This window comes from Colius striatus, chromosome 6 (genome assembly GCF_028858725.1).
Source record: "Colius striatus isolate bColStr4 chromosome 6, bColStr4.1.hap1, whole genome shotgun sequence".
Taxonomy (NCBI): domain Eukaryota; kingdom Metazoa; phylum Chordata; class Aves; order Coliiformes; family Coliidae; genus Colius; species Colius striatus.
The window spans coordinates 10239877-10266008 of record NC_084764.1 but is presented as its reverse complement, the minus strand read 5'-3'; the positions used below and the strand labels follow the sequence as shown (position 1 = coordinate 10266008).

Genomic DNA, 26132 nt, shown 5'->3' with positions numbered 1-26132 from the left:
ATTTTAAGCAACATAAAGGATAGATAGTGGAAGAGAAAAAAATTTATCAAGCTGGAATATAGTTTCTGATGGAAATACGTTACTGAAGTCTGCAACATACTTTTCAGTGACACACAATTATGATGGATACTGCTCTTGAGAGACTCAGATTTACTTTTCCAGAGACTTAAGCTGGCATGTTATTTCATTGTTAAGGTACTGACAGTGGAATTTCTAAAAGGCAAGACTGAAAAACTGCCTGCAGACTGAATATGCGAATCTTTCCATCATTTCAGCCTCCTTCTTTGTATTGTGTTTGTATCCCTCATTTTGGACTTTTGTCACATGCTGTACAGGCCAGTGTTACACATCTGAGTCTTGGCAGGTTGAGAACTGTACCTATGAATAATGAGTCAGTTATCACTTAAAGGGAAGGTAGAGCGATCCTCTTGCTGCCTCAAATGTGATCCTTCCAATAAGGACAGAAATGGTTGAAATTCAGAGCACTGACAAAGCAATAGAGCTGCACTGTTTCCCTGCAGATTGTTTTTTCTTTCAATTTAGAACAATTTATGTGTGTTGTTTTTAATAATGTTTTTTAAGATCATGACTGTTAGTGCTTCAAGAGAGCCAGTTCTGTGATGCCTGCACTGAGAAACTAGAGGTATCAGCAGTTACTTTGGACATCTGAAGGTGGATCTGACTGGGCTCGAGTGGATGTGCTTGAGACTGAGCAGCTTAGTGTTTGCTTCTCCTCCCCTCCTCCAAGTTCCTTGGTGTAGCCTTGTTATGCAGAGGGCTGCATATCTGATGTTGTGTGTGCAGAGTGCATTTTACAACCCGATGCTTTGGCTTGCTTGGACTTTCGTCTTTTCCTTCTCATTTTTTCTTCACTTGCAGTCATGAATCTAGTATCACACTGCAGTTGGGAATGTTTCATCAAGTGTGATCTTTAATGTTCTATAACCCAATTGGTCTTAACCAGTAAAAAGTTTCTGACAGCAGGTTCTGACTGATCTCTTTTGGAAAGGGGACAGTGCTTCCAGCTGTAGTCTGAGGTTAATAAATGGCACATAAAGGCTATGAATGCACTTGATTTCTTATTAGCTCATTTTATCTAACATTTCTAACTGTGACAACAGCTCAGCTGTCCAGAAAAGACATAACCTAATAAAATAAGTTTGTCAACTCATATGTACTAATTATAAGTGTCCCAACTATGTGTCACAGGTCTTTTGGTGCTGAAAATGATATTCTTAAGATAATAATTTGGAGAATGCAGAACCTGTATTTTAGAGAAGGGTGATGTGATTTATATCCTAGCAGAGTGACCACAGTGGTATCCAAGATAAGCAAGGGCTTGTGCAGGGATACCATGTTTATTCAGAGCCTGTCAGCTGTATGAATTATATTGCTGATCATTCCAGACAATGGCATCTTTTGTCTTGCTGTTGATCTGGCTGAGCAGAGTGTATGGCTTCCAGAAGCTTTGTCTGACTTCTGGTACATAAAGGCTCCTGATGTGGGTTCTGGGTACTCAGTCCATGTTTGGGTCCCTGCACGTGTTTGGCTACATAATTTGCTAATTTGTACACAATTTGTAATTTGACACATACCCTAAAGTACATTAATATCCTTTTGTGGCGTATCAGCCTTTAATATAAAACTTGTCAGTCCTCAGTACAAAACAGGAAGACCATGTTGTATTACAGTACCAAAAGACTGAAGGCTTTTCAGCTGGTCATCTAGTTCCTCCTGTCAAGTAGGGTGACAGAAGGAGTATCTTCAAGCAGGCGGGCCTACTCTAGCAGGGAGATAGACCTAGATGATCTTTAGAGGTCCTTTCCAACCCTTACCATTCTGTGATTCTATGATCTTTAAATAGGGGGTGACCATTTTACCTGTCAAGAATTAAAAAGAAAGTTTCTTGTGTAAAACTGCTTCATTTCCATGGCTTGAAAAAGAGGGTGTGTGGGAAGAAGAGATTGCCTATATGTACTGCTATTTCCAGATATTGTTTTGGGAAAGTGCTTGCTAAAAAAGCAGGGAGAAGCCAGATGTTCTATCAAGGGACCTGAGATTTAGGAATTACTCAGAGGATCCCTCTGTGGTCAGAGTGTTAAAATCATTTTGCTAGATTGCTCTGGTCTGGTGCAATTTACTTCCTATGAACCTTGACTCTTACGAGTGTAGACTTCAGGTTCTGCCCAGGCTGGCAGCCCTCTCTGTGTGTCATAGTAACTGCAGCACAGAACTGTCCCTGGGGATTAATAACTCATTGGCAGATGGCTCGATGCAGTAACCCCAAGGATATCATTAAAACTCTCCACAAGAATTACTTCAATGCCTGTAACATATAATTATGTTTTAGAAATACACTGCAGTGTTCCTTATTGTTACAAAATAGATTTTACAAATGAAAACCAATAAATGAGCATTTATTTTTCATTGAGGACATGTGGTGTAGAGTTCATTTCAACTGATTGTCCTATAGCAGCCCTATATTTGACAATGGGACTCTTAAAATATAAAAAGTCCTGCATTTTTATTTTGGCCACAATTAGTATATTTTTGCATTGTTGTAGGAAAGAAACTATTGAGCATGAGTTCGTAAATCCATGCTTCCATTCACGTGCTAAGAGCTGTAATCAGCTCTTAGATCCAGCCTGTACTGTTGAGGTCTCATTTGATGACCACCTATTTGTATCCTAATTCTGCTAGCTGCCCTGTGCCCTGTGGATTTGGCTGGTAAGACAGTCAGAAGCACTAATAGATGTCTTAACTTTGCCTGTGTTGTCCAAGGAGTTGTTAAAGGTCTGAAAGATGGCACAAGCTATCATTGAAAGGTGCAATCCTGTTTCTGCATACTTCCCTGTTTTCAGTGAGGGTCCAATTAGCCACTATTGATGTACAAAATAAACATCTGTCAATGCACTGGCAAAATGTTTTTTTCCAGTTTGTCTTTCAAGACTAGAGGAATCCCCTAAGGGAAAAAACCCTGCTTGAACATCTGTAATTAATCTTTTAATCTCAGGACCTAAACTTCTGGCAATTAAATATCATTGCCTACTGCTGTTTGTCTAGGCCTGATAAAGAAATATTGACTTGCCACATTTTCCCACCCAGTACTCCATCAGTGAGCAACACGTGCACTTGAGCTGCTTCAGATACCAGGTGATTTTGTGGGCACAGATCCCATGTAAGCACAGCTGTGGGCTTTTAAAACTAGACATGTAATTATTGGGAGGGAGAGTGTTTGTGTTGGGGAATGAGGGTTTTTTTGCTGGTTTTAATTCTAAAAATATACACCCAAAATATCTCTGCTGAGTGCGTGTAGTTGCTGTAGGGTGTATAGTGGTGTTGCAAAGAAGAGATTCTTCATCTGTGCTAGTGTTTGCAGTGCCAGATGAAGGCATGGGCACAAATTTTACTTACCATTTTGTGCACAATTCAGAGAGCATTTAAAAAAAAAAAAAATTAAATAAAAACCAAGATGTAACCTTAGTTACTGTCTTGCTTTTTTGGGGGTATTTTCAGCTCTTGGGTTATTTTATCAAGTTTTCTGTATATCACATAAGCTTTTGGGACAATGAGTTCTTCAGTACTGAGGAACACATGGTACTCTGTGCACTTGAAGTTCAAACTCCATGTTGGCTTTTATGCTGTATGTGATGCACATGGAACCTCTGAGCATGACAGGAAAAGTGAATGTGTAAAATAGCCAATATTAGCTGTAACGAAATTCCCATTTTCCTCAGGCAGTGCATTATGTTATCTGACCTGGTGTGACTCTCCTTGCAGAGGAAGAGGGGAAGACAATTCCAGGAAGTAAAGTGGACTCCTTAAGCAAAACATTTTCTGCTTCTGAATTATCATGCAGAACTAAACACGATGGTTCACCTGGAAGAAGTAAAGAAGCGTGGGTGTCTCTACCACTGCAGATGCCAAATGAGAACAAGGTAATGAGTTAACATTTGTCCTTGTGGACAAGTACCACATTCAAACAGATGAAAATAATGGGGAGATACACTGTCCAAATGTTAAAGACTAGTGGCATTTATCCCATCCAAGGCAAATATTTTAAATACTGCCTCACTGTGTAATGCTTACAGAGGCACCTGCAGGGATCACGTTTGGCAGTGGCATTTGCTCTGCTGAAGAGCTACCATAGCCTGACTAATAACTGAGGCACCCTGCGAGGACCTTTGTAATGTCCTCACTGAAGACTGCAGTTCACAGTAGAGGCTGGCAAAAAGAAGAGAATAACTTGAGAGCGTGGGTGCCAACATGCACAGATTTATTTTGTTTCTTGGGGATTTTAGCAAGTACCAAGTTCTGTGTTACTGAAGCTGGATTGCTTCAACTACCTAAAGTAAACAGTAGGCAAGCCAGAGGCATTTTTAATCTTCTGAAATGTATGAGATGAGAGATTTAATGTGTAGGGATGGGAAAACAGCAGATATCATCTGGAAAGAGTGAGATGGAAATCTGAGTCTGCTTGTTATGAGTTTCAGCCCTCCTGCCTGAATAACAAATAACTAAGCTGTGATCTAGCCTGTTCTCAGAAATTCCCTTCATTAAACCTTTTATTAAAAAGAAAGTAGCGGGTCATTTTGTGTAGTACTCAGAGCAACACACAAGTGCTGTCAAACTGTGGGCCTGTCAGGCCTCAGTCAAAGAGCACGACCTGTTGTTTTCCTCCCTACTACCACATGCCTTTGAGGTGGAATCAAGCAAGGCTTTTAAAACAATCACATTGTGTCAGTTGATTGTGTGAAAATACTAGCAAGGATTGTTTTTTCTCATGAGGAATATATCTACCTCATTGGGATAGACTGCCTTTGAGTCTCTTTCTTTGAATTGGCTTTCTGCCCCATAAAGCAATGTCCAACGGCCATTATACTTAGTGGAACATCTTCAAACTTGTCTTTGTTGCCACTGAAAAAAAGTTGCAGGCACGGCTGCACCTTTTTGTCGTATTAACAGCTTATGAAACATACACAGTAATAATAGAATGCATCAGAAAAATTGCTGCTGTAGTAGAAGGAGGAGGCTGTAATGCAGTAAGTTGGGCACCGTAACTTTTAAGCCTGCCCTGAGGAAAGAGAGGAAAAAACTGCTACTGCAAACAATGCTGCCGTTCTAAATGCTTCTTTTTAGGCATATTATGATTACTTGCACTTTTGTTCTAATCGATTCAGCCTGTATAGGTCCTGTATAGGATTTCAGGGGATTACCTGCTTATGTTCTGTTCTCAGGAGCACTGCATTAACTTTTTGTTTAAAAAAAAATGCAATGTAAAGGACATATATGTGTAAATGAGTAGGAACTTTGGCTGTGATTTTAGGTCTGTTTCATGCATGTAAGTACTTCTGCCTATCTCTGTACAGCCAGTGAGGAATGAGAACTGGAAAGCTGGTGGCTCTGATGGAAATTATCTCAGTCTGTCTGAAAGAGTGAAGGTGAGATTTTCTTTGATTTTCTTCAAAGTGGGGACTATGAGCAGAACAAGATGGAATTTTGCTTTATTCATTTACAAAGTCCTTGCATTTTGTTGGTGTGTTTCTTCCCGATCTGTGGGAAAGGAGGATTAGAGCATCACCATCTAAAATTTCTTCAAATGTTAATGAGCGTATACTTTTAAAGTCTAAAGGTTATATGATTGTTGATTGTCAAATGAGGTTGGGAAAAATTATCTAAGAGCATGTCTAATTGCTTCCTGGAAACATAGAAGACTACCTAGGGCATACAGTAAATCCTGTATGGTAACACTGTCTGCGCATGGGCTGGGAAAGGCCTTTCACCCTCACCCTGTGTGTCCCTTCAGAGTGCTACCTGAAATATAAAATGTCTTTTCTTGAGGTAGTTTTAAGTAGTTTAGACTGTTTTCAATGAACATTAGCCTGAAAAAAAACACTTGTGGAATGTCCCAGATGAAATAATAATAAAACAATTCTTAGCTGTTTATTTCCCGTTTGGTTCACCATTGGTATCAAAATAGAGGAGACGGAGCTCTGCTTTGCCTGCAGCACGTATTGTCTCTGTGCCATATGATGTGAGCTTGCAAAATTGCACAGTAATGTAGCATGTGTCTTTTTCTGATGAAAATATTTTACTTCTCCATCTTCCCACTAAGTTCCTGAAAAACCTGCTGTACAGCTTGAGCTTCTTTCCCATCACCCTAGTTGATTCATAGCAGTTTTGGCAGCAATTCCTTGCCTGTGCGTAGAAGTATTTCCTTTGGGTTACACGTTTCAAAGAAAATTCATGTGCTTTCTTGGAAAAATGCTGGGGAGAATGGAGAAGATGAAGCAGACAATGTAGTGCTCTTTTGCTTTGCTCTAGATTGTACTATAAAGAATGGAATGAATACATTTTAATCTGTTTTCCCATGTGGTGTTTCAATGGCAGGTGGACAAGTGCTTAGATTTGGAAGACCCAGACACAGATGAAGAGACATACAGTGGTAGGTTCCCCCCTCCCCCTGCATATTCACTAGCTTTATCTGTCTTTGGATGCAAGTGTATTGACATTGATTCTATGAGTCCTCTAAAAATGTTTTTCCTCAGTCCTTTTGTTACTAGAAAATTCTGCAAATTACACGTTTCCTCACTCTCAGAGGTAATGAGATAATAAATCATAAGGAATATTTATTACTTTGTGTTCTGGTGAGCAGGTGGGGTTTTTTTTCAAGATTTTTCAGAATGGCAGCAACATTCCCACACTTTTCTGCACTTCTGTTTTGTATTGAAATTATTTGGAAAACACAAGTTTTTCCACAAAGTAACATAGTTTCTAGGAGAGAGTTCTATAAAGTGGAAACATTTCATGAAAATGGTGTCCTTACCCAGTAAAATGATTTAATCCTAGGCCTAAGATGGATAAGACTAGTTTTGAATTCATAGTGAAGTTATTTAGGAATTCCATTTACGAGCATTTTAAGCTGTGTTGAACTGTTCCGTGCATCTATAATAGTTTTAACTCTCCCACCTCTTAAAAGGAAACAGAAACCTAGTGTCTGTAGTTACTGTCTATCACAGATACTTGTGTGGTCTTTATTACTACTGGAATTAGTGGTTAAATTTATTTTCTCATCTATACCTGTGTCTGCACAAAGAAACCAAGCCATACAGATAAAGGATTTGCCTAAGAAAGCTGTTACAGGGCAGGACTTTTGTGCTTGGTTCCTTGCGTATTGCTATATGATTAGTCTATCTGATCCATTAAAGATTTGATTAGTCTCTCTTTTCTGTATGTGCAGAATTCCTACGAAGTCAGTGAGCTTAGAGACTGATTAATATTGATTAATATTAGTCTCAGTTGATTAATATTTGGAGCTTGTCTGTAACTCACAAGAAAATAATAAACCAACATAAGGCAGGTTTACAGCAAATACTCTTTCTCTGGCCTAGGCATTTCAGGAAGGAGGGAGTAAGACAGCAGTCCTGAATCACATACAGACATCAAAGATTTCTTTAGAGTGTGGTGTTCATCTGTGCCCATTTTCTCCTTTGTAGAACATTGTTCTGTGCTCATGTCCTAAATTCTGGTAATACCTATGAAAGTCTGAGGCTTACTGGTGGAAGCCTAAAACCACATTTCATGTGTATCACGGTGAAATGAGATTGTCTGTGTCTAGTGCCTAGTATTATTAGATATCTCTAGTTTAAAACAGGCCCCAGAGTGGATGATGAGAAGTAAGCCCAACACTGAAATACCAAGTAGGGCAGTGCGGGAAGAAAAGCTCTTCCCAAGCTTTGGGATATAGCTTGCCACTTTCTGGAACATGCCAGACCTTGTCTCTCTCCAGGCCTTTCAGGCCTTTCTGTGTGTTTGTCTGTGTGCATTCACGTAACATCTAGAAGCACCTAGTAAACCATACTACATTTGAACAAGGGGAGAATTACAAACATGATCATCTGCTTCTGTCTGCATAGCACTTTATGCAAACCACACTGGAAAACCTTTCAGTTAGTGCTTTTATTGGTGATTATAAAAATAATAAACATTACATTGTCTCTACTGCTGTAGGTTATCAGTATGTTAACTACTAGCTTTCTACATGACACTGGAGTTGCCTTTAGGTCTCTTCTCTCATCAGCTCTTCCCACAAGGCAGCTCTCCCTGCACATACCCCCTGCACAGATTGCCTCTGTGCAGGAAGAAGCTATATCAACCCCTAAGCAATCAACAGTGCTCACTAACAGTACTAAGCATTCAGATTGTGTTTTATAACAGCAAAACACTGTGTAGCCAGAAGCTAATTATCCCTTCTAAACTCTGTAAGGAAAGTGAACAGCCTCTGAATTTGCATCTGGGAAACCCACAGCCCGGGTCTTGCCCAGGGCTGCTTCAGTGGAAATAGGTGTTGAGTCAACATGAAAAATTTCCCCTTGATGCCTAAGTGCAGAAAGTACGGCTTATAGTTTGATATCTGTCTTACCTGTCAAAATCCAGTTGATGGGCTTCATAATAAGCAAGGTACACCTGTAGAAACCATAGTGTCACAGTGCAAATTAAAATATGATGTGGTATGACTTATATTGTTTGTAACAATACAGTGATATAAAATAATGTCCTTGTTGGCCACCTTAATAAAGGATAAATTCTGAAGTTTGTAGGTTAAGCAAAGTGTGACACAGATGTGAAAGACATTCAGTTGCTGGCCTTTTTAAATGCTAACACGTGTGTGTCAGAACAAATGATACACTCAAGACTTCAGATTGGCAAAACAAGCTAGGACATGAAGTGAAAAAATATCATAGCTTCCCAGTATAATTACAACAAGCTTTTATCTCAACTTGTTAGTGGCAACCCTTCATTATCTCCTTACTCCATGTGCCTTTAAAGGGCAGCTCAGTTAGCTGAGTTAGCAACTATACATTAACACAGTTAAGTGTTCACACTTACAGGGAGGTGGCTCAGAGCTGACAGTGTGAAAAGCATGATAGAAAATAGGTGTTAAAACATCCCTAAACCAGTGCTTTTTGGAAGGTGTCCTGGAAGAATCGTTATAGCAGGGCTTTTTCTTTTTTTTCCCCCCTACTTATATTCTTAGGTCCAATGTCTTTCAAGGTGTGAATGAATACAGCTGCTTCTTACAAAAACAACAGAAAAGCAGCCCATAGATTTGGCCAGTATGCGAATTGATTGTAGCTGTTTTCATTAGACAGCACTGGGCTGAAAGCCTGAAAGCAGAGCAATGCTTTGCATTGTGGGACTTTGGCACAGTAAACCAGGATTGGCACAGTGAAATTGCTGCCCTAAACCATCGCTTAATGCCTCCTGTAGAGGCAATGTGTGTATGGTGGACTGTTTAATCACTCTTTCTCACTGAATTTAATCTGTAACTGTAAGTAGCTTAAGGCAACAATAGAGGTGATCAGGCTTTCTCCAGGGAGGGATGGAGAATGCCTAGGACCAACAGAATTCCTTTCCAGGGCCGGAGACAAATCACTTGCCTCAAGGCTTGGAAGATAGGTAGTAATAGGCAATGTTTGTGTAAAACACAAAGCATATAAAGAGCATGTCTGGAGACTTTGAGTGTGCACATTTTTAAAAACAAGGGAAAATTAAAAGAGGAACAATTAAATGTCTGGGTGGGGCTGCACAGGACATCAGAGTCTCATCCTAACCCACCTTGGAGCCCTGAGGTACTGTGCACTTGTCATTTCAAGGTCCCAGTTCTGTGTAACCCCACAGAGGTTGAGGATGAAGCCAAGTGATTCAGTTACTTTGAAGCTCAGGCCAAGGATTTGATTATTTAAATAATTCCTTAGGCAAATTATATAAATATCTGTTATTTTCTCTAATATAAATAGAAGAAATTATATTTTGCAGAAAAGAAATTATATTTTTTGCAGAAAAATCAAGTTGAGAAATGAGATTAGGAGTTAAATTATGTGGATTTTTTTTTATCGTGGGGCTCCCCACAAGTGGTCAATCTCTTTTTTTCCCCCCTCTTCCAGTCTCTGCAACCCACTTAACTCTGCCTTGAGATGGTTTCACACTAGGCAGCTCTTTGGGGCTCACAACCTGAAGCCTGAGAATCAGAGGAGACTACAAAAATCTAGCTTTTATGCTTTTTTTTGTTATTACTACCCTGAAAGTGGTAAAAACCCTGTGTTAATGTATCTATAGCTGGGAATCATTTAGCAACAGTAACGCTAAACCTATAGAGAAGACTTTAAACTTCTTCACCCTTGAAAGTTCAAATCAGGTTCATGCCAATACTTTTTTTTTTTCCTCTAGTAATAATATCAGTGGTACACAAGGAACAAAAAACCCCAAACTCTGCAATGTTCACAGATTTAGTAATCGCTTTCTGTGGGGGGAAGAGAGTAAGGAGAAGATAATTGCTCAGCTTTCCAATCCACCCTCATTAAGATATGCTGGATGAGTACAGTGATGGGAGTTCACTGCTGTATCACCCAGGAAAGGGATTCTTCATGGTATGAGAGGCACAAATCAAAATCTCTGCTCAGATGTTTCATATCGCTGCCTGCTTGGTTATCTCTATATATGGTGCCGTTGGCATTATCCAAGGCTTTCCTGTTGCTAATTAATCACCTCCACAGAGAACATAATTAGCAGCTTAATTAGGATCATCATCCACAAGTGCTGTAGCATCAGTCTAAACCAGCTGTGAGGTACTGGCTAGAACTTACAGTAGCCTACAGTTCCTTTGGGAGCACCCACTGAGAAGGAGGACTGTCAAAACTCCCTAATTTTTCTCTCTGAAGGAGTTTCTTGATTAAACATTATCAGGGAAAGCAGCATTTACCGATTAGACTGTCATATGCTGTCACACAGCCAGGGTAGAGAGACAAAGCTCATTTCTGGCATCTCTACTGGCAAATAAAGGTTGATTACCACATTCTTATGGGGTGATTGAAGGGAATTTGAAACATTGTTTGCATTACTAACGAGCCTCAAAGTAGTGGAATTGACATTCAGAGTATGACAAGCACTTCTTGCTAAAAGCAGAAATACATTTCCTTCTGTTGTCCTAATTTTCCAGAGTTGCCATTCTGAGCCGTTGCCAGACTGTTGCATAACATTGCTTCCTCCTCACCTTCTCTCTGCAGATGAGTCTGTTGAGTGGGAGAAGGGAGGCTCTTAGGACAGAATCATGAGTGTTTGTATCAGGAGGCGATACAAACTTCCCTGCCTTCAGTGAGAGTAGATATTTAGGGCGCAAGTTGGAAATGACAGAGGAAGATGCCATAGCCTTTCAAGGAGCATTCACATCTTTCTTCTGCCCTACAAATAGTTTTGACATGAGTTAGGCAAGATAGAAAAAAGCAATTGCAGAACATGTGAAGACACAGCATGTAATACCTACGGACTGCAGTGTGCTTTTCAGAAAGCTTTCTCATCTAACTGATGCAGAATAAGGTGCTGAGAACAAGTACTGAAAGCACATAGATTACTAGAGATAGATAGAAGCAACCAAGTGAATAGAAATGAAAACTGGAAACCATGTAGATGTAAATCGTGAGCCAAAAGACAAAATTCAAGGAATAAGATACCCGGAGGAATGAATTCAACTCTTTTAAAGAGCATTCTACTTTACAAGTCCAAAACCGTGCTGGCTTTGAAACAGTACCTGGTTCCCAGATTCACTCATGGATTTTGTATGAAGGCCTAGCTGGCAAATCATTATTTGCAAATGCAGATTTCCAGGAGAATAAGAGGTCTGTAACACCACCACTGTGGTAAAAGCGTGCAGGGAGAGGTAACTAGTCACCTTCCTTTTCACCCTGCATCTGTGCACTCTCTTACTGGTTCCATTAACTAACATTTAAGTGACACTTTGAAAATTAATCCTGAGATTTCAAGAGGAAGTCAGGCTACTAAAATGTAGTGTAAAGCTGTAAAGAAACTTATGTATCAGTCAGAAAAAAACAGTAAGTAGATTGATATAATCCTTTGACTAAATGACAAGACATATGGTACCTTTAAGTTCCTTCATAAAAACATTACTGGGACAAGACGGACACATCTGTGCTGTAGCAGAGCTGAGACTGATTCATGTTAAAAGATATTTCTAAACCCAAGACATATCCTTCTGAGCTGTCACAGAACGCAAACCCGCTGTTTCCAGTATGAACATTTTGCTTGAGCGTGTAAAGGAGAAGTGATTCAGAAAGTCTGAGCCGTGAACCATGTGCCAAATCCTGCCCCTGTGGAAAGGTTGCATGTTGCAGTGTCCCAGGTATAGGGAGGTCCTCCCAAGTACCTCTTCTTGGAAAGCTTAGGGAAGGGTAAACATCCATGAAATATCCTTGGACAAGAGAACCACCTGGCACTGCAGTGGGCAGTGTTATTACTTCTACCAGGTAGTTTTACTCTCGTTCAGGAGAATTACGATAAGATGCTCTGCATCCATCAACATACAGGTGGTGAAACTCTAACAAAAAGGAATTGAATGTAAATGTCAATGGTCTTGGTGGAAAGGCTGGGATTCAGTCTGGTATTTTATAGCTCCTACTGCAGACATCTCAGCTCAGGACCTTCCCTCTTTATTATCATATAATCATAGAATGGTAGGGGTTGGAAGGGACCTTTAGAGATTATCTAGTCCAACCCCCCTGCTGAAGCAGGGTCACCTAGATCAGGTCGCATAGGAACATGTACAGGTGGGTCTTGAAGACCTCCAAGGAAGGAGACTCCACAAATCCTCTGGGCAGCCTGTGCCAGGGCTCCGTCACTCTCACGGTAAAGTAGTTTTTTCTTATATTCAAGTGGAACTTTTTGTGTTCAGCTTCATCCCATTATCCCTTGTCCTGTTGCTAGATACTATAGAAAAAAGGGATGTCCCAACCTCCTGACAGCCACCCTTTAGATATTTGTAGATATTAATAAGATCCCCTCCTCAGTCTCCTCTTTTCTAGACTAAACAGTCCCAGTTCCCTCAGCCTTCCTCATATAAAAGATGTTCCAATCCCCTGATCATCTTGGTGGCCCTGCGCTTGACTCTCTCCAGGAGTTCTCTGCCCCTCTTGAGCTGAGGAGCCCAGAACTGGGCACAAGACTCCAGATGAGGCCTCACCAGGACAGAGTAGAGGGGGAGCAGAACCTCCCTTGACCTGCTGGCCACACTCTTGATGCATCCCAGGATGCCATTGGCCTTCTTGGCTACAAGGGCACATTGCTGGCTCATCTTTAGCTTACTATCAATCGGGACTCCCAGGTCTCTCTCTGCAGAGTTTCTCTCCAGCAGTTCGACCCCCAGCCTGTACTGGTGCATGGGGTTGTTCCTTCCCAGATGCAAGAAAGAGATGAGTCTAATCCCAGGTGTTCTAGGGTCTAAGTCCAGATTTTTATTTCAGTTTCCTGACTTATTTTCAACCAAGTTTGATTTTTCCTTGGTATAGCGTATGTAATTATCTAGATTTTATCTCAGGTCTGCATGGGTCTGTTTTAAAGGTAGCTGCCTATATTATATATTATGCAACAGTAAATACAGCACACTTTGACTAACGAGCTTCTGTCTGTGAGCAGTTCAGGCTTTTGCTAATTTATACACTGAATGGAAGGTAAAAGTTGATTCTTTTTTTGTTCAGCAGGGTCATTAGTTCTCCCAGGAGAGGTGGAACAGATAGTGACTCCTTGTACACCCTTTTTGGATAAGCCTGTTCAACTGAAGTCCAGAACCTTGTCAGTTCCACAGCCATTGGACAGCAAATCCCAAGAGGTATGAGGTCAGATTTGTTTATTTCCACACTGAGGGTTTGGGGTGGTTATTTTTCTACCTACTGGTTCCTAATGCTATTTCCACAAGAACAGAAGGATGTGGATGATGTGTGGAATTGCTATGAGTTAACAAATCACATTATTAATGTAAATTATTATTAATTTAAGAATTGAGATCAACATTCTAATAGAAAGTAGTATTTTATCTTGCACACTGCTACAACATATTCCTGCATTTTCAAAATGCACACTTCAAGGCTTCAAACTGTATGTGGGCTTTTTAATATTTAATTGGTGTAACTTGCAAAATATTCAAGTAAACTCGTGGAGTTCCTGGCCTTTTAATAAATTGTCACTCACACAGAAAGATGGGCTATTTAATTTTCCACTGATCTCACGATCTTACAACACCTTGCAGTTCTCACTGAGATGGATGTAGGAACCATCTTCTGCAAAGATCCTTTTAGTGAATGATCCCTTTAACATTTAAAAGTGACATTTAAGAGAAAAAAGGGTTTTAGAATATAGTGTGGTCAGAAGGGGATTTGTCCTCTTGGAAATGAGTAGTAGCAGGATGATGGGGAGGATCTGCATTTTCTGGGTCTGGTGTGAGGAGGTTTGCTTTATGGAGTCTGAGTCTTTTAATCAGATGCAATCAATACAATCTCTAACTTAGAACTGCCATTTCCCCTCACAATTTCAGTTCTTTTCAAACTGGAACAGAAGGTATGGATTGCTCACAGGCTTATTTTAAGACGTTAAGCTTCCTATCCAAACAGTCAGTGTGAGCATTAACTTTTGGAGACATTTCTGTTGCAGAGAATTCTTTGCTACTCTTTTCCCCTGCCTAATCATTGTAATAGAAGCTGAAGTTAGCTTCCAGCTAAAATGGGCCAGTTTGATAGTTTCATATGCTTATTGACGTCCCGTGAGGCTTAAATCAAGTCTATAAATGACACGTGACCGATGAAGGTCTGATGTTACAGCAGTACATGCGATGCCTCCTTTCCTGAGCTCAATTGTGTTTAGTTCTTTTCAATAAACTCTTTACTGTAAGGAACAAGTCTGCTTTGGGAAAAAGTAAATGTTCTAAAATGACCTTTCAAGCTTTAATACCCACCATTCTATGCATAAAAATACTCACTCTTTTCCCTAAGAACTGGCATTATTCAAAGTTTTTGCCTTGAGAAAAATCCATTGGCACACAAACAAAAGCCTGGAATGAGGTTTTACGCTTTGATATTTGATAACTTCTGTATAAAACCAAAGAAGGAGGAGGGTTTTGGCAGCCTGCAGTGTTCATAAAGGATCGCATATGACTCTTTAAACTATAACTCATGAAAAATAGATGGAGATCCCTCTGCATGCAAAATTCATTTCCATTTGAGCAAAAGTTGGGTTATGAAAGAGAAACTGAGTATTGTTACATTGGTTAAAGGTTGCTGCATTTTTCAAGAAGGAGGACTTACAATTTTCAGGGCCCTTTGGTTGGTGCCAGGCTACTCAAGATGGAGGCAGATTTTCCCCTAAATTATACACTTATTTGTGCTTTTGTTTAGGTACTATAACTGTGGCCTGATTTTTAGAACTGTTAGGACCGAACAGGTCCATTTAAAAATCCCTCAGTGCTTCAAGTTGTCATTGCCTTGAAAGTGAAGTCTCATATTGCTTATGGCAGGACTAGTTTGGAAAGAGAAAAATATTTCCCCTGGAGACATCCCTGCTTTGAAATGAGACTATTCTCTGTCCATCAAAACAAATCTGTTAGGGAAGGGCAGCAGAATGTGGCTGCCTAGTTGGTTTTCATAGAGAACGGGAAATTATCCCCTATTGAAAACAAACAAGCCTAACAGTGCAATGTAGGCTGTCAGTTGTCCATGCTAGGGACATGTTTGTGAGGACTGCAGGGGAAGGTGTGTACTTCTGAATGTATTGCTGGCAAAAGTTTAAAAAGAAAAAGCAGCTCTGCTAAGACCCAGTGTGTAGCTTGGCTAATTGTTAAAGAACAACTGGTCTCCCTGAAAATGTTTTTCTGTCAAAAGCTGTCGGGAAGAGGCTTAGTGAACGGTGCAGCAAATTATTTGTGTTGTCATCTTCCTTTGGGTTTTGACATAAATGTATTCCTGGATTTGAATATCGACAGGGCAGCACGTGACTTCCCACGGGCCACTGCAAATTTAAACAGCATTTTGACTCCATGGTTGAAATACATTGTCACAGAACATTTGCCTTCCCTTCACAGATATTTATTCTCTCTCTTATTTCTACTTCATACTTTCCTTCATTAAAGACATGATAGTATTTTTAATTAACGGTATGTCTTAATGTCTGCTTCCTAGCATCCATATTTGTTCACATTTCATCCCCTGCATACATATGAGTGCAGCTGAGTGTGTATTTTCCATCCACTTACCACAAACATGCATTCAAATTAGGGTCCCTCTCACCTAATTTTAGCTTCTAAGTGTAGGCTAATTTAGTCCTTCTGTCATCAAGAGGGGGAGATAAGCACCTCCACAAAGTGCTTCATCCCACTTGCACTTGCTGTAGATGTTTATCCCAAGATGTAATGTGTCTCTATCCACATGCTGACTCTCAGCCTGGGTATTTTTTTTGGCTAATTGACTACCATAATCTAGAAGCCCAAGTTTTATAAGGCTGGGATTACAAAAGGTGAATTCTACCTTTCCATTCTCCTCTGTTTGCCTTTAAGGATTTACTATACCTATTGTGTTATTTTTATCTGTGAAATGGCAGCATCCTTCACCTAAAACAGAGCTCCCTTTGGCTTAAAGTTTTCCTGATATGCCTCAGTTCAGGTTTGTTTCTGCTAAGTGCTATTCATAAATGCAACATGAACAAAGAAGAACTTAAAGACAGGACTGACTAAGTGAAAGAAGATGGAAGAGTTGCATCTTCTCTAAGGGCCATTAAAGACACAGAGATTGAATGACTTGTCCAGAATGATGAAACAGAAGACAAAAAGTGGTCAAGATTTATTGACTCTCAATCCAGTGCCACAAGCTTAAGACAAGCTTTTTGTTTTTTATTCTCCCAAGTACCCCAGTATATATTAAGCTCCTATGAGAGAAAAGCATACTTGTCTCTTTACCCTCTTTGTAACTTACTGCTGCTGTAAGGTCTCCCTTGAGTATACAATGAAATAATTGGTGAGTGTATCACAGAATCACAGAATGGTAGGGGCTGGAAGGGACCTTTAGAGATCATCTAGTCTACCCTCCTTGCTAAAGCAGGTCAACCTATATCCATGTATCCTTTACATAATTTGAACAAGTGAATCATACAGTGCCATAATTACACAGAAATAAAGGTTTTAGAAGGATGGAGACAAGCTGTTCAGTTAACTGTAACTCCACACATTAATAAAAAGAACTGAGTTGCCAATTATTAATAGACTTTTGAAAGTCTCAACTTTGAGGTATTTTATTTACAACATTAACAGCCTCTAGCAAAATGCTTCTGTTATTAATATGAATATTACATTCTTTTCCACTTTAATTTGGACATGCAGGAACTGTAAGTGAAAATGATTTTTTTTACCTGATAGTAAATCACAGGAGCAATCTTAAGCAAACTGACAGTTTTCTAATAGAGCAAAATTGTATTCCCAGAGAGCTCTCAAAAAGATTTCAATTAGATGTTAAATTAGACACCTGAAAATCACATTTTTCTCTCAGCTCCTTAGGCAAAAATAACAAGATAATAACTTGATCAGCTCAGAAGGATTCACTGCTCTATTGCAAAATGTCTTCCTTTTGAAATAAATCAAAATTGCGGTTTGCAGTGTAAACATTTCAGATTACTTTTCTGTGTGGAAGGTTGAAGTGAATGGCTTCTTGGGAGAGGAAGCAAAAGAAGAATCCCTAGTGCTTTTGAGTCCTCGTTTGAGAGATGAAGCAGGCTGATAAATGTGCAGTGTGAATAAACTTTTAAATGTGCAATGAGTGGGAAACAGGAAAATTGTTAACGGTGTAGTGGGGTAAGTTCTACTTGGGCATCTAATTTCAGTTGCTGTTTTGGGGTTTTGCTTTTTAAACAGAACTTCTTCCATTATTTCTCTGCATCTGCATAAAGTGTTCCTGGAATGAAGGTCAACACAAGGGCATAGTGAATCTCTGATTGGCAGACAAAGAGTAGACTCAATTTTGTAGAAACCCTATAAAGGCTTACTGCAATTTAAACACTTCTTAGCTTAGTTTACCTCTAGATGTGGTAACCAATACTTTTACAATCAAACTAACTGAAAAATGTTTGCACCTTGGGTTGGAATTTTGGAGAGCGTTTTGGATTTCTGCGAAGGAAAGGCAGGCAGCAATGAATCCTGATATCTGGTACCAGTTGTTACCCAGTTGCCAGTACCTTTACTGACATGGAGTTTTAGGAGCTGTTTGATGTGAAAAAGATGTGACTGGGCAGGGATATGGTGAGGAAGTCATGGAGCTGACCTTAGATTTATGGGGAAAGAGAGCTTGTGTGCAGACTTTGTCTCCTATAAACATATTTTGAATGTGCTGTTTATAAAAGTTAATGATGGTTTACCTGGGATGAACTATAGACATAAGCAAGGTAATGTTTGTATGCAGAGTGAATACTGTTTTCTAGACCAACTCTATCTACAAAGGTAGTTTTTTCTCATTTATAAATGCCCGCGGTCTACAGGTCTGCGTCTGGAGTGATTTATATGCTCCAGCATCTGTTGAAGCCAATGTTAACCAGGTCTTCAGGACATTAAGCAATACAGTTGGTTAATAAAATTATAGAAAACCAGAAAAAAAGGTCCCGATCAATCAAGAAATATTATATGTTATTAAAAAAGGGTTGTAGATACTTGCGAGGTACTCACTGCCATGTCTGTCAGGTTCCTGGCCACCAGAGAGGAATCCAGCTACCACTTCTCTGATTTAACTGTGTCAATGCAGCTTCTAACAAAATGTTACCAGAGATTGTGTGTGATGTGTTGCCTTCTGAACTGAGCAACAGCCACAAGATGCTGAGTGTTCTTCCTCCCTTCAATAAAATGAATATGTATATGTTCCAGTACATCAGCAGTCATTGGCCTCTTGGACAATTCATCTGAAGTTGGAAAAAATAAGCAAGAGTTTAAATGTGTTGCTGATTTGATACTTAAATCTTTGAAACACAGAGCCCTTGAGGAGACGTGCTCTTTGTCATGGTTGAAACCTCTGTACACTTTACATTAACTTCTCAAAGGACAGGGAGCATTCCTGTCTAATTTGGGCAGTGAGGACACGTCTGCTGCGTAGCTCTGGAATGGATTTAATGTAACTGCTTACCATAAACCTTTTGTGTCATGGCCTCCTGCAGTTCTTTGTCAGCCAGCAGCCTGCCATAGTTATTTGTTTTCATTATTTTATTTTATAGGCAGAGTGTTTATTCTAAGATATTTCATCAAGAAGCAATACTGAGAGGCTGGACACTGTGTCAGCAGAGCAAATATTGCCAAATGCAGTAAGGCTCTATGCTCCTCATGCAAGAAATCCAAACCAGCCAGTTGCAGATCTCCTAGATGGTGAAAAACAATTATTAGTCTGAAAATTGATTTTATCTCATTTTGCTCATTGCAGGCATTTCCTTTGTGTTCTGGGAAGCATGTTACATTAGCATCAGATGTGTGTATGCTGAAGCTTTGTGTGATACTAGCCCAAATTTTAAGGATGTGGAATCTGTCTTTGAAATTGAACGCAGCCGTACATAACTTGTCTGGATCCCCACAGCCCTGCTGCTACGAGTGGCAGGAGTGTGATGGATGTGTGCAAGGGAGGCTTTTAGATTCCTTGCCTCGAGCAAAATTAGCTAATGATATTCATTCACATACAGTACAGTACAAATGGGGCACATTAAATGGCTTAAATTAGGTCAAATTGAATAATTGAATTTATTCTTTTACTTAAAAAGAGCTTAATCAGCTGAGAGTGCTGGAGTCAGAAAAAATAGTTTAATTAAATATTAATTAGAAGTTTATATTTTGAGCTCCCTTACCATCACTGGCAGCAATATTTTTTATGTATCTGTTTTTCCTCATTGCAGCTACTGGGGGATGATGTCCAACCGTTCTCACTTGATGAAGAATTTGATTATGACAATGTGTCACTGACCCCTAAGTTCTCTGAAGCTGAGCTGAAGGCCATTATAGAATTGTCTGAAGAGAAGAAAACGGGGACAGATGTCAAGTCAGCATGAGGTGAAGACTGAGTCCAAGGCATTCAGTGCACTGCTGTTGAAATGGCATTTTTAGGGGGTAAATCCTGCACTTGTTCTACTCTTATTTGGTGTTTTTGTCTGTAAATGGTGTACTTGAGACTTTTTGTTTATTCTGCCAAGGTGCCTTGGAGCTTGAGGAGATGCCTGGACCTCCTCCTCCTCATCTGACTGAAAACACAGAATAGGAAGATGGTGCTTGCCCAGCGTTGCCTGGATAAGTAGCCCTTCAGGCAGTGAGGAAGTGTTTCCATCCTTTTCATATGTCTGTACACCGATGTGTTTAGGTGTTCAGGAGGGCCAAGGATGCCTGTATTTGGCCCTAAACCCAATGGGACTTTTTGGTCTATTGATGACTTTTAATATGTTTAGACCCCAGCTGCTTTGTGCTTTTCCAGGTGGTACAAAGCAGTTGGAAGGATGTCTCAAGTGACAACCACTTTTGTAGAGAAATCCTTAAACAGGGTGAGCCCTGTATTGGCTCAGGCCTTTTACCTCCTTCTTTCAGTAATGCAAAAAGGAGCTTCTTGCAGCTGACAGATCAGCCTGTAAACTCTTTTCCTATCATTATAAGACTTAAATATACAGAGTTATCTGAGGGAATAAGTTGGGGAATATTGTTTTGGTTTTTTTTCTCTATGTTTTGAATTACTTCAATTCTGCAGAGAAGTAAATATTCCTGTACCCAGTAAACTTTTTGAGTTGATCAAAATTGATGCTGTGAGGCTCCTAACAATTAGAACATGAACTGCTGCAAAAAGCCTTCCACACAGAGGAAAAAACAGGGATCTCATCCATTAAAGGAAGTGGCATTGAAAGACTGTCAGATTTTATGGTTTTTACAGGTGATTGTAAGTACCAGCGTCTGGCTTAACGCTCAGTGCCACTGAAGTGTGGCAAACCAGAGTTGGGTGAAGAGGAGTGTGTGCACCTCTGACACAAGGCAGCATGTGCCCTTGCTAGGAGGTGTTTACAATTCCCTTCTTTTTTTTCCAGCTCACTGTAGAAGCATTGGTAATGAGGCTTGGTTTAACTTCACAGCACTGAATTGTACTATTGGTCATTTTCTGGTATGACTGCATGAGCTAAAGTTTATTGACCCAACATTTCGTCCTTGGCCTGTCTCCATTATTTCTGAAGTGGGTGATTAACGTGATGGATATGGGAAGAGTGCCTGAGCAAACAGACCAGAGACCCAACCACAGGTTGTTTAAAAAGCCTCTGGATAGAATCCCTGTGGGCAGTTGGATGCTTCATTTGCAGCAATTTCTAAAAGCAAAGAAAGGATCTTTGATGCTCCAAAGGAAATTTTCTGGATCAGTGATTTTGTAGACCAGAATTACACACCACTGAAATCTGAATTGTTTTCAGGAATGGTGTTTACCTTGATTAGGATTTTAAGAGTGAGATTAACCAAAGCCAGAAAAGGAGATGTTCTCAGACAACATGTTTAAGGAGAATTAAAACAAACTGCAAGTATGTTGTGTACAAAAACTGGTCTCTACAGGACCTTGCTGGTAGAAGGTAATGAGAAATTATTTTTAAGATCTACACTCAAAAGGATGCCTGTGCTGTAGTTAAACCAGTTTTTGATGCTTTGGGCTGTATAGCAGATTCTCCTGTTGTTTAGAAAACATCTATTTTATTTTCTTAAAATGTAAATTCATTGAAATTTAATGAAGTGTTTTATTGAACTCAAGATATTTGGAATTAAATGCTTCAGATCCAGCTGGAAACATTAATCTAAAAATTCCTGAGCAGATCTAATTATTAATTCATCATCTTCAGGAAGACACAGATAATGTGTATAAATGGGAAGAATAAGAAGTAAGTTCTGAAAGAGCTTCATGAGCAAATCTGGGAGAAAGAAATTGAGAACTGCTGTACAAAGATGTCAAGATCAGCCTTTAAAAGCCTGAACAGAAAAAAAAGGGAGACAGCCTCATTAACATATATATGTACAGCAAAAAGAAAGTGAGGAGTCTTCAGTTAAAGAGACCTTTGCTCTCCTGCAGACAAAGAATCAACCATAATTAAAGGTGAACTTTTGTGGGTTTATGGAATGGTGAATTTGGCACTTTTTTGGTGTGTTTTTTTTTAGAAAGGTATGAGACACACAAACTATAGATAGTCCTCTTGGAATCCTATTGCCAGTGGTGTCACCGACAAGGCTTGTCAAGGGGTTCATAATGATCTTAAGGCCAGATTAGCTTTGGAATCTCTTAAGTGCCTCTTCATTTCATAATGAGTTTTTCCCTGTACCCTGGGGATCCTTTGAGCCGTTCAGTCCCTTCTCTCACAGGAGGGTGATTCTCTCACCAAATGTTCAGGGTACCCATTGTCCTCCAGAAGTGTTGTTTTGTGGAGCCAACAGATGGTTTCCTTTGGTAGAGAGGAGGCATTTTGCTGTGGAATGCCTCCAAAAATTGGCACTCTGCAGTGCCATCCTCCTTTCACAGAGAGACGGGGATAATTCACTGACATTTACACCACTCATGAGTTACATTTTTGCTCTTTGTTAGCAGAGATGAGTATCACAATGGAGATTAGGCCATGTAGGCTGCATTTTCTGCACATGACGTGTTATTGGCCTGTCCCTGTGGTTGGTTTTGGCATATATGTTTCCTGTGAATATCTTTCACAGAGGAGGCATATTTTCCTCTTCTCGATTACCGGGTTGTCATTTTTAAGAACATACTTTATGTGCATGTTAAATTTTATACATGTACATGGAGTTAGTTACCTGGAATTGTTTCAGTGTTTGCAAGGTGGTTTGAAGCCTGAGTAATACATCTCTTTTCCTCTTGTAGCTTGCATTCTCTTTAATGTTTTCATCAGGGATTGGTGAAGGCCATTCTCCTTTTCTGTTTATGGTCTTTTCTAAACATTTTTCCTGTTTTCCAAAAGAATTAAAGACAAAGCTCATGCATGGAACAGGAAACTTCAAGTGCTGCTTGGAATTGACTTGGGATTGCTGCAGGAGGGAGTATGCTTTTCTCTCTGCCATGCTGACAAGGATCTTGGACTGCAGACTCCCTGATGTTGGGTGAAGCCATTGGAAGTGAAGGCTGTTTAATGCAGCTCTCTAATCTCTCTTTATTCATGACTTTCTTGATGTCCAAGTGCAATGGAAACATGCATCCATGCCAGTCCCTGAGCTTGCCAGTATTAAAGTTGTTGCTTACGTGGGTGTTACCAGAAGGAAACTGACTTTCTTTCCACAGTCTTGATGGATCCTGAGTTAGGGGAAGAACTTCTTGAGTTTTATGGGAAGGATAGTTCTTCTGGAGCAGGGGTCTCAAGGGTTGTTTCCTTGGCTCGCTATGCTGCAGGGTCAGTTATTATTAATGCTCAGAGTTACTCCTTGTGGGTGTAAAAGGAAGAGTAATTATTTGCTGAGGTAATGGTTGTGAAAGAACAGGATAAAAATTGAGGAAATGAAAAGGGATGCTGACAACTCTGACTCAGACATTGTTACAGTTCTAAATACATTTCTATTAATGCACAAAGGTATCATTATGTACACTTGTATACACACTGTGCTACTCAAAGAAAGTAATTTTAGTATAGAGAGTACTCACCAGATAATTCAGAAGCTTTTGAAGAAGATGGCATGGAAACAAATCCATGCTCTTACGGAAGAGACCCTTTGATCCTCTGGCCTTGATTTTCTGCTGCTATGAACTGGCAGAACTCCACTGAGGCCATTTGTATTCATACAGAGCAGACATGACCCTGGTATTTATTGCCTTAGCTGAAAGAATATGGAGCCAAATCAATTCTTGCTTTAACTTCACTGAATATATAGCTATGTATATGACCCATTACTGTTAAGAGAAATATTTAAATACAGAACCAATGCAAATGAAATGTATAAACTAAATCTTGAACTGTTCAGTTGCTAATTTTACATAGGTCATTTTGGTGTTTCTGTGAGTGGTGTTTGCTTAGAACGTTGCTTTTTGCTTTAACAAAAACATCACATACATTTTCAGGTCCTATTCAAGTCAAGAAACTTGATTACATACATAACTGCTAAAGTTTCCCATCTCCTTTAATGTTTATTTTTTTCCCTCTGCATCTTGTCAGGGATTGGAGGTGGACTTTACTTTATCTGCACATAGTTTTGAAAAGATCTGATACCCATATGAAAACACAGACCTTCTTAAAAGGTGGATTCTATCAGTTAGTGATGCAATGCTAAATGCAGAAACAAAACCAGGGCAAAATTTGTAGTTATTCAGCAACTTCATGTATGTCGTGGTCTGGCTAAGAAGCCACTTGGTATTCATGTGTCTGCTCAAGTATCAGACTGCTTTGTATCCTGTTGTCCTCTGCCTTCAGTTTGACTTGGGGCTCTAAGCAGTTGCTTGGTCCTACCTGGTTATAAATTCTTACAGCCCTGCAAAGACAATTCAGTGACACTGGCCAGAGGAGCTGACCCAGCAGTCTGTCACTGGGGCTTCAGGCACACTCCAGCCTGCTGAATCATTTAGCTGACTGTGGCTGTTCACCTGTGTGTGGCAGAGGTTTGTGTTTAAGCCGTTGCAAATGTGACAGGCCCGAGGAACTGATGACTGTGGGGTTGTGGCCCAGACCCGTTGGACTTTATTCCCTTCCTAGGGTCATGCTGAGCTGCAGTACCCCTTGGTGAGGTGAGGCCATGCTGAGGGCTTTGGGAGGAGGGCTGCATTCCCACCCTGGGAGCTTTCTTGTGGTGAGGTGGCAGTTAGTGCAGGTGGCATGAGATTCTTTCCCTGAGGGGCCACAGCCTTTGCAGGTCTTGGGCACACGGAGCTCTCTCAGGTGCAAAATGTCTGGCCATCCCTTGGGAAAACAAGACAGACAGTTTTCTCTGAGGTGGTGTTACGCAGTAGAACATCTCCAAAGGTGAAGATTTTGGTTAAATTTGTGACTGCTGGCTGTTGAAGATGGCACCTTGTGTTTTCCTGACAAGGTACTGTGAGCTGACATTGCAGTGCACGAGGGGTGAAATGTCACAGAGTGGGACTGGAGATAGTTTTAGCACTTGTTTATGACAAGTTTGCCAGAAGAAAAGCAAGCGTTTAAAGGTACTGTCATTTTCATAGACAGGCTGCTTCATTTGCAGTTGCAGTGCCCCACAGTTAAAAATGGAAATCAATTTTAATGCCTTATGAAAATGCAGAAATATTTGACTCATTTACAGCACGTCCAAAAGGGACGGATAATAAAGTTCCCCTGATTAACAGCCCGGGATTTTATATGCTCTGTGGTGTCTTATTCAGTACATCTATCGGCATAAATGGTTCGAAATAAAAACCAAAGATAAGAGTTGAACAAAATCCCTAAATCTAACCATGCTGAATTGCAGGTAGTAGGAACTCTCTCTATATACTCAAAGCCCTCTTTGATCTGAATTTTCCATAAGTTTTGGGAAGTAGATTCTCTACTTTAAAAATCCCTAACCAAACATTTCTCAAGAAACCATTTAGTACCCAGCTGGATGGCAAACCCCAAAGCATTCAGGGACCCATGGAACATAACTATTGAAATAACTGCACTCTACTTAATGGACACAAGAACTCTAAAGATAGTGGAATTACATGGAAAATTACATTTTTCTTGAGAGTGAACCATACTAAAATATTCTATCGACTGAATACAATCCTTGAGAACCTTTGAATGCCCAACTGAAAAATTAGCGTAATCTTTTTGTAATTCACGTGGATTTACAACACAGTTATCTCTCGAACCATTAAAATGAGATTAAAAATTGTGTGGGATTCTTCAGCATATTTTGTGGCAGTGCCAACACCATAAATGAAGGCTTTGGCCTCATTCTATCGCGTGTTACAGCAGGGTTTGTTCTTTTGTGGCTCTTGTGGTTGAGGACTCTGGTGGCACTGTTTCTGGAGTGCAGGTGTGTTCTTCTGTCAAATAAGCCTTAAGTTTCATACATTTTCTTGAATCTGTCTGCTTTTCTGGCCATATGTATTAAATCTTGCAATGTGCATTACGATATGCATAATTCCTAGAGGCAGTTGTCGTTTATTATGTTGCTTATGGTCCTCAGAATAACTTAAGCGGAGGACGGATTCTACTGATTACTTGTTTTTGTTGATTCTGCCTGTTACATTAGCTGCAGATTGCACATTTGTTCTTTGAGAGAGGATTGTTGCAATGCATTTTTTCTCATCCTCTTTTCCTTATTTTTATTTTTGCCTTTCCCACAT

General features: G+C 39.9%; 1 protein-coding gene across 5 annotated transcripts in view; it reads left to right on the top strand.

Annotated features, from left to right (window-relative positions):
- IFTAP (intraflagellar transport associated protein) overlaps window positions 1–26132 on the top strand; it is a 115019-nt gene that overhangs the window by 21245 nt on the left and 67642 nt on the right. For 3 of the 5 annotated variants that reach the window (XM_061998194.1, XM_061998193.1, XM_061998192.1), the window contains exons 4-8: window positions 3781–3938; window positions 5370–5441; window positions 6391–6445; window positions 13548–13678; window positions 19747–19900. In XM_061998194.1, the coding sequence (XP_061854178.1) occupies window positions 3781–3938; window positions 5370–5441; window positions 6391–6445; window positions 13548–13678; window positions 19747–19899 (569 nt within the window). In that variant the 3' untranslated portion in view covers window position 19900. Of the gene's footprint in view, window positions 1–3780; window positions 3939–5369; window positions 5442–6390; window positions 6446–13547; window positions 13679–19746; window positions 26126–26132 lie in introns of those variants that run through there. The other 2 variants (XM_061998191.1, XM_061998195.1) reach the window with 2 other exon arrangements.